This window comes from Salvia miltiorrhiza, chromosome 8 (genome assembly GCF_028751815.1).
Source record: "Salvia miltiorrhiza cultivar Shanhuang (shh) chromosome 8, IMPLAD_Smil_shh, whole genome shotgun sequence".
NCBI classification, from domain to species: Eukaryota; Viridiplantae; Streptophyta; class Magnoliopsida; order Lamiales; family Lamiaceae; genus Salvia; species Salvia miltiorrhiza.
The window spans coordinates 52,844,570-52,860,398 of NC_080394.1; the positions used below are offsets into that span (position 1 = coordinate 52,844,570).

The following is a 15,829-nucleotide window of genomic DNA, read 5'->3' on the forward strand; positions in this document are numbered from 1 at the left end:
GAGCAGAGATGCCAGAGCAAAGCTTCCAGAGCAGAGCTTCCAGAGCAGAGCTGCAAGAGCCAGAGCTAACCAGAGCATAGCTTCCAAAGCAGAGGGCCAGAGCCAAGTTGCCAGAGCAGAGCTGTCAGAGCTAAGTCATTAAAGTCAGAGCTAAAGCCAAGTCGCCAGATCCAGAGTCAGAGCTAAGTCGTTAGAGTCAGAGCCAGAGCCAAATCGCCAGATCCAGAGTCAGAGCTAAGCTATTGGAGCCACACGCCAGAGACAATTTGCCAGAAGGCGGAGCTACTTAGCAGAGCGGAGCCAAATAGTAGAAGTCTGCCCCAAGGAAGGAAATACAGAGCTACTAGACAGAGCGGGATGATGAGGGCAGAATCCAGCTCTGTAATTAGGGGACAACGACCTGACAAGTTATAATCTAATAATAGCCTTAATTAGTTTAATGGCGAGCATGCGGAATAGATGACCAAACGAATTTACTATTTTACCCTGACTGTAATGCCTATAAATACCTACGATGATGAAATAAAGCACACACTCTCTCGTTTACTGCTTTAAGAACTCTTCTCTTTCCTTTCTCTCTAGAGTTTGAACTAATAAAATTACATACATAAATAAAATATCTAAATTGTTAGAGTTATGTTTGTAAGATAGTTGACAATTGGAGTCATGGTTGAATATAATTTCATATTTGATGATGCTATCTCAAACTCTAGATGAGACGATGCTCAAAACTCCAGACGAGATGATGCTCTTTCAAATTTTAGACGAGATGATTCTCTTTCAAGTTTTAGACAAGATGATGCTCAGAAGTTAGAGGTGATCTGTCAAATCTGCGACGAGATGATGCCCACAACTTGGTTGGTCTTAAAACTCCAAATGATACAATGTTCGATAAATCAGTTATGGTCTTTTAAATATCAGGCGAGATTATTTTCATAATTAGTTATGCTTTTATAAGTTCGGAATTATATGATACTCACAATTCAATTATGATTTTTCAAACTCCATATAAAATTATGGTCAAAAGGCAAAATAAAAAAAAAAATTGAACAAAATTAATAAATCTTGTAACAACAAATGCAACAAATCAATCCTCCATCATACCTATGTCAAATTTATATGTATTTCTACTCTTTTTTTTTTTCTTACGCGTCAACTTTTTATAAAATTTCATATGAAAACTAATGGGTATTTTTATGATCTCAACAAAATTAATAATTTAATTACTAAAAGTTGTTGAGATTAATATAATTTAAAATGTATCACTAATTTAATTTAATTTAATTAATTATATAAATAATTTGCATAAAAAATTATTTTATATAATTATCATAAGAATAACATAAAATATATAAATTACAAGAAAATATGTACCCGTCGAATTTCGACGGGTAATACACTAGTATACTATAATATAAGTAGCAAAACATGGGATTTCTTTATTATTTTTTATTTATTTTTATTTTTTATAAACAATGGGAATAAAAATCACTAACCGACACTCCCAATGATACAATGGGATTTTTTTTTGGATAAACATTGGTTCACAACCTCAAATTAATGTCACTCTCCCACCAATATTACACAATCTGACAACACACACACCAATAATACACAATCTGACAACACACACACATAGTGATCAAAAGTGTTGAAATTAAAGAGTTGATATGAATAAGGATGGAAGAAGAATGAGTGAAGAAAATGAGGTTCATGTTTTACTAATATTGGTACTTGAGAATTCTTACAGCACATGATAAATACATTTTGAGAAAATACTTGAACAAGTATGATATACGCTATAACGCGGAAAGGTAACCCACTAACAAGTGGTGACTCAGGTACTTCGCAGAACGAAAACTTGTCATTACATGATCTTGGTTATTTCATCGAAGCATGAAAGCATGATTGCGATTTGGGAAATGTTGTACCTTAGCTTTTGGGCATAAGCATGACTTATATTATCTATGCTGGGAGTTATGCAATATTAACTAAGTACACGAAGCTGCCCACCTTCTGCATATGAGCTAGGGCTGGGAACATAATTTGGATAACATACTTTGGGACCATAGTCATACCAGCGCTGTCACTAGCATCACAAGTAGGAACACCAATCACAAGCATACACATAACATGTTTTGTTGAACCATGCACATGTTACTAAGGGGGGGGAGTGGAGTATATACCACCATGTGTGTTTTCTCGAAAAACTTAGCAGAATATTTGAGCCTTAACGGCAACTCAGCCGCGTAGCGGATATTAAAACCTTAAATGGTAACTTAGCCACGATCCAGAACTGTAAGCCTCAGAATGTACCTGAGCTTTCTCAGCATAGTCAGGACAGGCTATCTCAGCCTGCGCAGCTATCAGCCTCATAATTTATCTGAGCTTTCTCAGCGCAGTCAGGGTAGGCCATCTCAGCCTTCGCAACAATCTCAATTTTTTCAGTCATTTCAGCCTGCGCAGCCGTCTCAGTCATTTCAGTCGTCTTGGCTGGAGGAACTATCTTAGTTATCTCAGTACAATCAGCCCTTAAATTATCAGCATAACTATCTTAGTCATCTCAGCGTAGCCAGTGTGGCTATCTCAGTGCAGCCAGTACGATTATCCCAGCGCAGCCAGTGTGGCTATCTCAGTGCAGCCAGTACGATTATCCCAGCGCAGCCAGTGTGGCTATCTCAGTGCAGCCAGTACGATTATCTCAGTGCAGCCAGTGTGGCTATCTCAGTGCAGTCAGTACGATTATCTCAGCGCAGTCAGTACGATTATCTCAGCGCAGTCAGTACGATTATCTTAGCGCAGTCAGTACGATTATATCAGCGCAGCCAGTGTAGCTATCTCAGTGCAGTCAGTGTGATCGTCTCGTTTAAGCTACCACAGATTACCTAAATCACCTTCGGCGCAGATCGTCTAAAGTTATCTTAACTAAGGCATTAATTGCACGACGAGGGCATTAATTGCAAAATTCAAGGCATTAATTGCACGACGAAGGCCTCAATGTCTATGCTCCGCGCAGAAACATCGTAAGCCGCGAAAGTTAGACTGGGGATGAGCTTTAAGTGGCAACTCAGCCGCTTTGTGGATATTTGAGCCTTAAGTTAGTCATCATTGATGACGTCCAAATAATCTGAAGGAAATACTACTCTCTTTTATCTTAGTTCATTTGCAGCACTGAAATACTTTGTCTTTACTACTTTTACAAAGATTGACAAGTTCTTATCTAACAAGTGCAGGGAATCATGTATACTTAATTGACACGGGAGAGCAGCACAGCGCTGACTCTATATCACATACCACTGGTTGAACAACGAAGAAGGCACGGTTCAACCAGACTAGGGGGAGTAGTTGATGAGGACTAGAATACTCATCAGCGCTGTGCTTGGCAATACCAGAATATCTTACTTGATTATTATTATTGTTATTATTATTCTTATTAAACGAAGCCAACCAAGCGCAGGTTTAATTGAAGACCTCAGATAATAAAGGGACCCGGCAGCGCAGACAAAGGGACTTGGCGGCGCAGACTACCCAAGTTACTCGGCAGCACAGACTCGCCTGCGCAGCTCAAGGGAGCTACTCAACACGGGAAACGAAGGACAGCGCAGATGGGTCAAATCAAGACTAAAGTATATTAAGGCATTAAAGGGCCTAAATCCAATTATTAGAGTTCATGGGCCTAAGGCCTTTACGGCTCACTTTCATATCTATAAATAGAAGGTTAGCATTAGCATTAGGCATGATAGTTTATTTGGGAGCAACACACTTGTAAAATGTAATTATGTCGAAGTATAGTGGAGGAACTCGAAGAACGCCCGTGGATGTAGGTCTTAACGACCGAACCACGTAAATCCTGTCTCGATTATTGCTTTTTAGATTAGGCGTTGATATCATGCTTCACCATTACTTTAAAAAAATAACATCCAAATTTAGGGTACAACTCTAATATATATTCCATCAAATCTAGCAAACAATAACATATATAGTAGTAAAAGAAGTTGACACAACTTCCTAAACAATAGAAGTTAACACAAATCCAAAAGTTAAGACTTTACTAATTACTATCATATTCATTTTGTCACAAATAAAGAGGTCATTTGATCACAGACTCATATTATAATTAGGTTACTCCAATATTAATTGTTTTTTCTTGGATGGCTTTCACATTGAATTGTTTTTCCAAAATGCAGCAGTGATGAACAACAAACCGGCCACTTCAAGCTAATACATTCACGAGATGGAAAAATACTCAAGTCTAATTAAAATCAAGAAGAAATGGCAGACCTGGTTCAGAAATGGGGTCGATTATGTAATTATTGTTAATTCGGTTTAATCGATCGATTACCGGTATACCTAAAATATAATAACCAATAATCGAATCAAATCGATCAATTTCGATTATCGATTAACAGATTAATCGGTTTGCGGTTTGATTACGATTATAACCAATTAACCAAACCTGTTTTTACCACCCATAGACTCAATCTATTATAGATTGAGCGACAAATGGGACAAACCCCATTGCTTCCCTCTTGTAAGTAATAAAAAATAAGTAAAAAAATTGAGATAGTTTATTTGGGGTAAATGGGTAATTAAGATGGTTAGTACAACTTCAATTATTTAATTTAATGTATTAATACAAGCATGATAAACAATAGGAATCAAAAATGAGTAACCGACACTCAATTAAGCAACACAAGTAAAACATGTCTACTCCCCAAAATGGCAAAACATGTCAAAACCCCACCAAATCTGTCGCAATTCATCGAATTCGTGCCCTTCCTCTCCCCAATCTCGACTCCACATTCCAGCGGAGAGAATGGATGAATGATCTGAATGAAGATTGCTTGTGATCTCCAGTCCTCTATCAGAAATCTCCAAACTGGATCATGTATTCATGGTTGAATTTCTCTCACCACTGGGCAGTTGATATCACAGCCATTTTCAATTGGTGATACCACAAAAGTATAGCTCTACATATTTGATCCTTTTCAATTAGGTTTTGAGTTAGATTTTGATAGTAATTGGCGGCTGCATTTAGGGCTTTACATAGGATGATTCATTTTATGCTTCTTGGAGTCCTGAATTTCAAAAAAAGCAGAGCAGGATATCCTTGTTGAGGCTGTCAACATCATCAAACGCTCTCAGTTGATGTGCTTTTGCTTTGAGGTTAGCTTGATTTTAATTTGTGTCATGATTAATATACTAGATACAGCTATGCAAATTATGTAGTGAAACTTGCTGGATTTTGAATTCTCATCTTTGTCTAAAACTAAGTTGCCACCTTCTTGAATTTTCCAGTGTTATTCCATTATCTTTTTTGACATACCTTTTGGGAGTTCAAGTTTTGGTCAATGAGAATGTGAGAGCTTCACGAAATTAGAGAGCGTTTACTTTGCATGATTAAGTATTTTATCCTCAAGACTAGGATTTTTCCAATCACTCTTTCTATAGGATATACGTCAGGGTCAAACAAAACTAGCTCAAATGATAGAAAATAATCAATGGTCTTGGGATATCCCAAAGTTGCAATCCATTTTAGTAAACAAGGGATTAACCTTGCTATTTTTACCTATTAAGGCTAATCCTCAAAATTAAACGTCCCTCCTAGTTGATTGGTTTCTAACTTTCTAGTATTCTTAGGAAGTAGAGAAAAGATGTACATGGATAAAGCAACTGGTATTATTCATGTTGATCAAATACAAACATACATAGTAACATAGCAAACTCATACATAGAAAACAGTTATAGCTAAGGGCCTTGGAGTAAAAGCATTAGCTTGAATAACTGTAGTAAAATAAGCATAATAACAACAGATACGTAGTGAATACTCCCATTAGAACTTACTTCTTCTCGTAAACCCCATCTTTCAGATACTCCACAAACTTCTTCATATAACTATGGTTGAGTTCTTTATTTGCAAAAATCCCATCAGCAGTTTCTTTTGTGCTGGCTCTTAGTGCTTCCCCTTCCTCAGCGACCATTGCCTTTTGCAATGCATTTGCTATGCCATTTCTTGTAAAAGATCCATCTTCAGCTCGTTCGACCTCTATTGCCAAACCCTTCTCAAGTAGAAGCCTTGTCTCCAACGGTTGAGTGATGATGAATGGCAACAGCACAAGGTAGTTTCCATGTGCCATATTTTCCACAACAGAAGCCCACCCTGCATGAAACAACGAACCTCCTATTGAAGGATGGGCAAGGATTTCCCTCTGGGGCACCCATCCAATATGCACGACTCCCCTCCCTGCTGTCCGGGACTCAAATCCTGGTGGCAATACTTCATCATCATCATCATCAACATCCCAATGAGGCTTTGCCAGTATAAATAAGAGGGGAAGCCCGGATAGTTCAATCCCATATGCTATCTCATGAATCTCCTTTCTCTGCAATTTGCATTCACTCCCAAACCCAACAAACGCTACTGCTTTTGGCTTTTGTTTGTCAAGCCAATCAAAGACCCTACTCCACGGTATAGTTCTCGTCTCCTCCACCTTCCGAGGTGGAAGACATCCCATTGGAATCATCGGCTTGCCAGTGATTTTTGAGTATAGTTTCAAATAATCAGCTTCGAGCTCTAGGCAGGTGCGTATAACAATAGCCTGGCATCCTTGGACCATTCTAGTCAAGCGTGCTCCATCTTGGATTCCAGATGATCTTGCACCATACAGGAGATTATACATAGCTATAGCTTCATGATTCCTGCAAAGTACTTGTGAGGGAAAATCAACCCAATCTGGAGTGACTGTCATGTCCTGAGGCGATGTCCTCGTCTGTCTTTGGCCCTCACCAGCCAGAAACTCAGGTGTCCAAATGAACACAGCAGAGGCAGCAGATACTACAATGTAAAGTATCAATGGGACGTCCAGTTCTCGCGCGATGTCAGCTGCCCAGTGGTGAAAGAAATCAACTAATATCCAGTTTGGAGATTTCTCAGCAATCACTTTCTTGACAGGTTCTCGGAGGAGATCACAAGCAATCTTCAGATCATCCATTCTCTCCACTGGAATGTCGGTCGTGGCTTCAGCGTTCTCCGGCAGGGGATCCGACTCGAGCTGGGGGAGAGGAAGGGCCACGAATTCGATGAATTGTGACAGATTTGGTGGGATTTTGGGGAGTCTTGGAATGTTTTGGGGAGTAGAGATGTAGGAGACATGAATGCCAAATTTGGCTAAAGCAATAGAGAGATCCAAGAATGGGATCATGTGACCAAATGCCAGCCATGGCAGCATCACAACATGAACCTCATTTTCTTCACTCATTCTTCTTCCACTCTTATTCATGTCAACTCAACAATTTCAACTCTTCTTATTTTTGTGTATTTTTGTTGTCAGATAGTGTATTGTTGGTGGGAGTGTGATGTTAATTTGAGGTTGTGAACCAATGATTTATTCAAACAAAATCCCATATTTATCATGCTTAGGGATGGCAACGGGCCGGATCTGGACCGGGTCTGGCCAATACCAGATCCAGATCCGTTTTCATATACTAGATCCAGATCCAGATCCAGATCTGTGGATCTGAAAATTTTGGATCCAGATCCGTCAGATCCGTGGGTCCACGGGTCCAGATCCATGGATCTACTATTTTCAAATTAAATTAAAAAAATTTCACAAAATCAACAACATCTAATTTTCATCATGAAAAATATAACACAAAATGCTTTTATCTAATTACTTTTAGTTTTTATTCTTTTGAATATAATTTATTTATTATTTTTAATTTAGTTAATATTATTAGTAAACTAAATATAAAATATAAAATATATATAAAAAATAAAACGGATCCACGGGTCGGATCTAGGCCGGATCCGGATCTAAAATTTCAAGATCCAGATCCAGATCCGTTTTCAAAACTAAGATCCAGATCCAGATCCGTTGGATCCAAAAAATTGAGATCCAGATCCGTAAAAACGGATCTGGATCCACGGATCTGGACCGGGTCCAAGATCCACTGCCATCCCTAATCATGCTTGGCCTGCCAGATATCGAACGTGAATTTTGGACCACGTTTTCGTCTATCTTTAAGACACAAATAATTGAAGTTGTACTAACTATCTTATGAGGCCTGAGTTTTTAAATACCAAAAATTAAAAAAGATAACTCTTTTAGCCTCAACTTAAAAACAACTCTTTCGTATACCAAAATCAGTTAAAAGACTAAAAGACCCTTACATTATATCATTAAAGAAAAGCAAAAAAAAAATAAAAAGCTCAAGTCACTTTCTTTCGGTCCTCTCTCTTTCGGTCCTCTCTCCTCCCTCCACCCCCAAATTCAAATTCTCTCTATCCCAACTCACGACACGCTCACGACCGGCGCCACCTCACGATCGAATTCCAGGCACGACGTTGAGATGGGCGACCGCGACCGGAACGACGACGACTCGGTGTCGGCGACAAGCTCCGAAGAGGAGGAGCGTCTCGCACATCCTACTCCTCCGGTGAGTGAGCCCTAATTTTCGCCCAATTTTGCCTCCCTTGAAAAATTGGAGCCTAAATTCATTGTTAAATGCATGTATATGTGTTATAATGCTTTGAGAATCATGTTTAGTTGGTAAATAGCTAGAGTTTGTTGAGATTTGTTGAAAACAACTTGAGAATTTTGGTGTTTTTTGTGAATTTTTTGGCTGAAATTGGGGGAACGATCGTGGATGGACACGACGGGGGTTGGGGCAGGGTGGGCACGACGACAGGGGCCTGAGGCGGGGTGGGCACGAAGGGGGCTTGGGGCGGGGTAGGCACGACGTGGGTCTCGTCGTCGGATTCACGATGGCAGGCTCCCCATCGTGGGCACGATGGCGCCGTCGAGGTCACGACGATGCCCCACGATGGCGTCCATCGTGGTCACGACGGGGGCTTGGGGTGGGGTGGGCACGACGGGGGTTTGGGGCGGGGTAGGCACGACGGGGGTCTCGTCGTCGGATTCACGATGGCAGGCTCCCCATCGTGGGCACGATGGCGCCGTCGAGGTCACGACGATGGCCCACGATGGCGTCCATCGTGGTCACGACGGGGGCTTGGGGCGGGGTGGGCACGACGGGGGTTTGGGGCGGGGTGGCACGACGGCGGGTCTCGTCGTCGGATTCACGATGACAGGCTCCCATCGTGGGCACGATGGCGCCGTCGAGGTCACGACCATGGCCACGATGGCGGCCATCGTGGTCACGATGGGAGCCTCCCATCGTGATCTCGACAGTCCGCCTCCCCCGCTTCATTTTTTTTTATTGTTGTATTATTTGTTTCAAATACATGATTATCTTTCTAATTTATTTTTAATACATTGATTTTGTAGATTAATTGTGATTGGAAAAGGCCTACATTGATCTGCGTGACCCGTGGAGTTAATCTTTATATGAGGGCCGATATATTGAAGGAGGTCAAGAGTGTTTTACTTGATAAAGGCGGTCCGTTGGCTCTAGAGAGATTTAAAGAAGGCGTAGTAGGACGGTTGATTGATATCAAGAGAAACCATAGTGCAAGTAATGCTCTACATCACTTGCTAGCTTGTCAATTGAAAGGTAGTGATATACCATGTGACGAGTCTTGGTTTCAAGTTGGTGGACAGACCATTCGATTTAGGCCGACGGAGTATGCCCTTGTCACGGGACTTCACTTTGGCAACAGTGATTTTGATCCATATGCAAAACACAAGCCTCCACGGAATGGTATATTCAATCGATTCTTCAATGGTGTATCCACGAAGGTGCATGTGTTGCGCAAGAGATTCAATGAGAAGAGCCTTGGCAAGGATGTGGAAGACTATTTGAAGGCTGCCAATCTTTTGGTGTACTATCTATTCCTCCTATGTCGGGATAATCCAGTGATCGAGGATTGGGCATGGACATTAGTTGAGGATTTTGAGCGTTGGGATGCCTTTCCATGGGGCTCATACACGTATGGCGCATTGTCTTACTACATATACACTGTTGGGATTGCCCCGGACCAAGCTGAAAAAGATTACCACTTTTATGGTCCGGTTTGGGCCTTACAAATTTGGTCGTACGAGGCCGTTCCAGATTTGGGAAGCCAATGTGGCTTTCGAGAGCGCGAGGAGATATTGCCTCGTTGTTTGAGATGGAGCACTCGACAGATGAGGAAGATTGATTTTGCAACTTTTTTAGAGAAGCGGGTACGTTTTATCTTTTTATTATATAATTTTTTATATTAAAATTCGAATTCTAATATTGTGCATGTTATATTGTTTTGTAGCGGCCGGTATATCCTGTGTTGGAAGCTATATCTAGTGAGTTAGATGAGTACTATATGATGAGCTTCGACAATGGGGATATGTTTGATGTTCGTTTCACGGCTCTTGTACGCGTTGCCTCAAGATATGAGACAACATTGAAGGCCCCTATACAGAAAGCACGACGCGGGACGAAGCGCCCCCGACAGAGCACTCCACTTCTCACTCCAACAGAGGGGGGAGAGAGAGCTAGAGTGTGTTGTGTGCACGGACGGCCTTGCCCAGACAACGAAGGGGGCACTGACAGGGGGCATGATATCGAGGACAGATTGAGGGCAGTTATCGATGATAGATTGAGGGCAGTTTTGACTGATGATTCTGATACAGGCTTTCTTGCTGTATTGAGAGCAGTTATCGATGACAGATTGAGGGCAGTTTCCGGCCGGAGGCGTTCTAGGAGTCCTCCACTCTTTCGGGAAGAGGATGTTATCTCCCGCCACTCTCAGAGTCGCTCCCGCCAGCCACAGCCTCAGCATGTCGCTGCCGATGAGGCCTTTTCTTTGCAGCCTCAGCACGTCCCCACCGAGGTCGGTACTTCTTTGCAGCCTCAGCACGTCCCCACCGAGGTCGGTACTTCTTTGCAGCCTCAGCACGTCCCCACCGAGGTCGGTACTTCTTTGCAGCCTCAGCATGCCCCCACCGAGGAGCCTACTGCTTTTCAGCCTCAGGACATACCCACCGAGGAGGTTACTGCTTTTCAGCCTCAGGACATACCCACCGAGACCAGTGCTTATTGGGAGCCTCAGCACGTCCCCAACGAGGCCGGTACTCCTTTGCAGCCCCAGCATGCCCCCGCCGATGAGGTTACTGCTTTTCAGCCTCAGGACATACCCACTGAGGAGCCTACTGCTTTTCAGCCTCAGGACATACCCACCGAGACCAGTGCTTCTTCGGAGCCTCAGCACGTCCCCAACGAGGCCGGTACTCCTTTGCAGCCCCAGCATGCCCCCGCCGATGAGGCTACTGCTTTGCAACAGTTTACCAACCTCTTCAAGTCTGTGGTACCTGTGTCGCACTCTCCTATCAAGGGAGCCTCTTACCAGACCTATATCCCATATGATAAGGTTTGTACCTTACATTCTCCTGACAAGGCCAAGAAAGCGTCTAAGCCACATGATAAGGTACAAACACCTGAGCCTAGTGTTGATTTGGATGATTTCGAGGAGTTTGGGGAGGATGAGGATGAGGACACGGGCGATAAGAGTTTGGGGCCTCGAGAGCGTAGACCGTCTGCTGCTGTTCGGACTCCTTTTAAGGGTCAAAGTCCGTCTACTGCTGAGGTATTGAGGACTCAGTACAGAAAATTCAGAATTAGTGGACCTAATTCCATTGCAGTTGTGACTGAGACAGAAGCTCCTTTAAATCAAGAGTTCTTCGATGATGTTGAGAATACTGACATGGACTTCACCCAAGATGTAAGTTTTAATTCATAATTTGTATTGTGTTATGTACATCCTTAACTAACCTCAAAGTTTATGCTTCATAGGTCATAGACCAATACGTGCTTTTTATTCGCACACGTCTTGGGATAGCCAAAGAAAAAAGCATGTCTACTACTTTAGTAGTAGGCACTGATTTTTATGTAAGTTTTACTATGATCCTTCATTTGTGATTCTTGTTTTCCTATCATTATTATTGAACTTGTATCTTGCAACTTTTTGTAGGTTGTATTGCATGCCGAGCTTACCCGACCGCATCCAAAGGATCCCAATTTTAAGAAGGTGAAGGGAAAGCCAACATATCCCAAATGGACTTTACCTGAAGGACTCGAACGCTTGGTTAAAGGGCTAGATACGACAAATTCAACTCCGTGGTGGAATGTAGATTTTGTAAGTATAGTATACTAGTGTAATTTGCATTTGGTATTCTTATTGGTTTATTAAACTATAAGTTATATTTTTTTTTTCAACAGATTGTTGCAATTTGTCTTGTGGGCAAAAATCACTGGGTCACTGTGCGAATTCGACTTGTTGATTGGAAGGTCGAGTTGTATGACTCATTGTCACACCTGTTTGATGAAGGCAAGGCTTCTGTGCGCGACGATGAGATGAAGCCCATTACTCGTCTCATGCCTCGTCTATTAGAGCTCTCCGGTTATTGGGAGAACACAACTCGGATAAAGAGAGAAGACGAGATGGAGCTTCGTAAGATGCTGAGTAGTGCCCAGTTCGCCCAGGTCGACAACCACAGTTGCGGCCCTTTCGCTTGCATGTATCTTGATCGTTTAGTTGCCACTCCTGACAAAAAGCTGAGACATTCGGAACAAATCACCGAAAAATATATCAAGAAGTATAGGTGGATTGTAGGATCTAGAATATTTTGTCTCACTCAAATTTGAAACATATTGAGACTTATTTTGAGATTTATTGAGACATATTTCATGTTATTTGCTTTTAATTTGGTATGTTGTTCACTTTATTTGATGTTGATTTTTGTATATTGCCATCGTATGTTGTTGGTAATGGTGGCTACCGTGAAGGTGAGATGGGCTGCCGTGATCACGATGGGGGCTTCCCATCGTGAGCACGATGTGAAGCTCCCATCGTGTCCTGCCCTCCCGTCGTCACCCTCCCGTCGTGTCCTTCCCTCCCGTCGTGACCCTCCCGTCGTGTCCTTCCCATCGTGTCCTTCCCTCCCGTCGTGACCCTCCCGTCGTGTCCTTCCCATCGTGTCCTGCCCTCCCGTCGTGTTCCCCTTCCCCTCCCCAAACGACCGTGCCCACGACGGCCACCTTCGTGTCCAACCATCGTGCCCACGATGGTTGGACACGATGGCCATCGTGGGCAACCATCGTGATCACGATGGTTGGACACGAATGCGCCCACGATCGTGCCCACGATGTCTTACTCACGACTATGGCCACGATGGCTTGTGGTAGTCATCGTGTGGTTATTAAAATCATTCAATTTCGAATTTAAATACGATTACTGACTTGTTTAGTGTATTATATTATGTTTAAAATCATATTTTATCACTCAACCTTTGTTTCTAATCAAAATTAAACTATTTGAGGTTATATACATTGAGATCTACAAATATCTAGTTTGAAAATACTTATAAGATTTCATAGAATGTATTATAGTTTGATAACACATTTTACACAAACAATAGAATTATGTGTTTTACGATAAAATTTTCAATAAACTATGTATTAAAATGTTTTTTAGAAGATATATATCATGTTGAATGTTAAATAATCGAATATAACATCATAAATTTCAAGAAATAAACATCACACGATAAAAAAAATGTCGTGGCCACGTTCGTGGCCGACCATCGTGCCCACGATGGTTGGACACGATGGCTATCGTGTCCAACCGTCGTGGGCACGATGGTCGGCCACGAACGCGCCCACGATCGTGCACACGATGTCTTACTCACGACCATGGACACGATGGCTTGTGGTAGTCATCGTGTGGTTATTAAAATCATTCAATTTCGAATTTAAATACGATTATTGACTTGTTAGTGTATTATATTATGTTTAAAATCATATTTTATCACTCAACCTTTGTTTCTAATCAAAATTAAACAATTTGAGGTTATATACATTGAGATCTACAAAATATCTAGTTTGAAAATACTTATAAGATTTCATAGAATGTATTATAGTTTGATAACACATTTTACACAAACAATAGAATTATGCTAACACGATTGGCATTCATTATGCTAACACACCATACATTCTTTATTCCAATCCTACCAACAATTCTAAAATAATTTAATCATCCTCTTCAATATAAAAAATTCCACGGAGCAAGAAAAACATCGGTTCTCCGTGCCACTGGTACGCAAGATAGCCTCCATCAGCCTACAACAAAAAAGGTTTACTTAACATTATGTGATATTATAGAAATTAGTATATGTAATACAATGTTTGTATCATACCGCACTATACGCCTGCAACTGTTCGACGCTGATTTCCATTGTGTTATGCATGGGATCCCATTTCACACTAGGATCCTCAAGGAGGTTTCCAAATTTGAAAAATCGGTCCCTCAACTGGTTTATCTTAGCCTGGTAAAAATTAAGCTGGTGATGTATATCAAATTCACAGTTCATACCTTGACAAAGTCTGCGTTGTCGACCATCTTGCAGATGTTCGGGATTGCCATCCCACTGTCCGCAGTCGACCATCTTCAATAGCCTTGTGAGAAATTTGTACTCTATTTGAGCCGTCCACTTGTAATCACCCCTATCGGCGGGGTACCACATCTCACGTTGAAGGAAATCTATGGTATTGAGATAATTCATTTTGTAACAAAACGAAGTTATGAAATTAACTCAAAATGCTTTGTGATATGAGACCTCCTCATCCCCTCATCCCTTAAATAGAGTACGAGAATGAGTTATATACAATTGCACCCGTGACTTTCGAGTTGTCATTCCAAAAAAATTATACACTATTGCACTCGTGAGTGGCATGGGCACATCCCTTGCCATCGTGGACCACGATCGTGCCCACGATCGTGTCCATCGTGCTCACGATGGCACGATCGTGGGGTCATGCCGTGAACACGATGGTGCTCCACGATGGCAGCGACCGTGTCCACGATCTTTGACGCCGTGAAATCGTACACTTTATTCGAAAAACATGTGGGACATAATTGATTCGTCTCATTAATTATGCTTTCCCGTGAGTTTGAACACATTTTCCGAAGTGAGTTCGAACACTTTATGCTTTCCCGTGACTAGTTGTCATTCAAAATAGTTAAACACTATTGCGCCCGTGACCACCATGGGCACACATGGATTGCCATCGTGGGCCACGATCGTGCCCACGATCGTGTCCATCGTGTCCCACGATGGTACGATCGTGGCCCACGATCGTGTGCACGATGGTACGATCGTGCCCACGATGGCTACCATCGTGCCTACAATGATCACGGGTGCAATAGTATTACTCTCTATTTAATGGGATCAAACCCCCACTCCTCATATCACTAAACCTTTTAAGTTATTTTCATAACTTTTTTTTTCCGCACAAAATGAATTATCTAAACACTCTAGATTGGCTTCAACGTGAAATGTGGTTCACCGATGATCCAAGGAACGAATGGACCCAGGATATGGAGTATTACTTCCTACTAAAGCTGATGAGGATGGTTGACAATGAGGTTTGGGATGGTAGTCCACAGCATTTGGAAATCGACCGCGCTCGTCGCCTTACTGAAAAAATGAATGCCTACTTTGATGTGAATCATAGTAGACATTTTTACGCCGTTAAGATTCACACGCTGAGGTCCCGATATCTTTTATTTCGGCAACTCATTAAGGATGAAAATGTGAAATGGGATCCCTTGCATAACGACATTCGAATAAGCGACGAGGACTTTACCTACTTATGTTCGGTATGATTTCTCTATTATTGTATTACATATCGTTATTTCTAATAAGTTTACATAATTTTAAGTAAAACGTTTTTGCTTTTTGTTGTTGTAGGTTGATCAAAGGTATGCTGCGTACCGATTCCACGGAGACCCGTTTTTTTTCTTACTCCGTGGAGTTTTTTATCGTCAGGACGATTAAATCTTTTTAGTTGTAGATTGATGTTTTTGTTGTTGTAAATTGTAATGATAATAAAT

General features: G+C 41.6%; 1 protein-coding gene and 1 long non-coding RNA gene across 2 annotated transcripts; one reads left to right on the forward strand and one right to left on the reverse strand.

Moving 5' to 3' along the window:
- Positions 1-4,708: 4,708 nt before the first annotated feature.
- LOC130999046 (uncharacterized) lies at positions 4,709-5,341 on the forward strand. The gene is made up of 2 exons (XR_009093386.1): positions 4,709-4,962; positions 5,039-5,341. It is a non-coding gene; the product is annotated as an uncharacterized LOC130999046 (long non-coding RNA).
- A 316-nt stretch (positions 5,342-5,657) lies between these two features.
- LOC130999037 (UDP-glycosyltransferase 91C1-like) lies at positions 5,658-7,400 on the reverse strand. Its single transcript, XM_057924506.1, has one exon. The coding sequence runs from the start codon at positions 7,278-7,280 to the stop codon at positions 5,841-5,843; it is 1,440 nt and encodes a 479-aa protein (XP_057780489.1). The 5' UTR covers positions 7,281-7,400; the 3' UTR covers positions 5,658-5,840.
- Between the last annotated feature and the right edge of the window lie 8,429 nt (positions 7,401-15,829).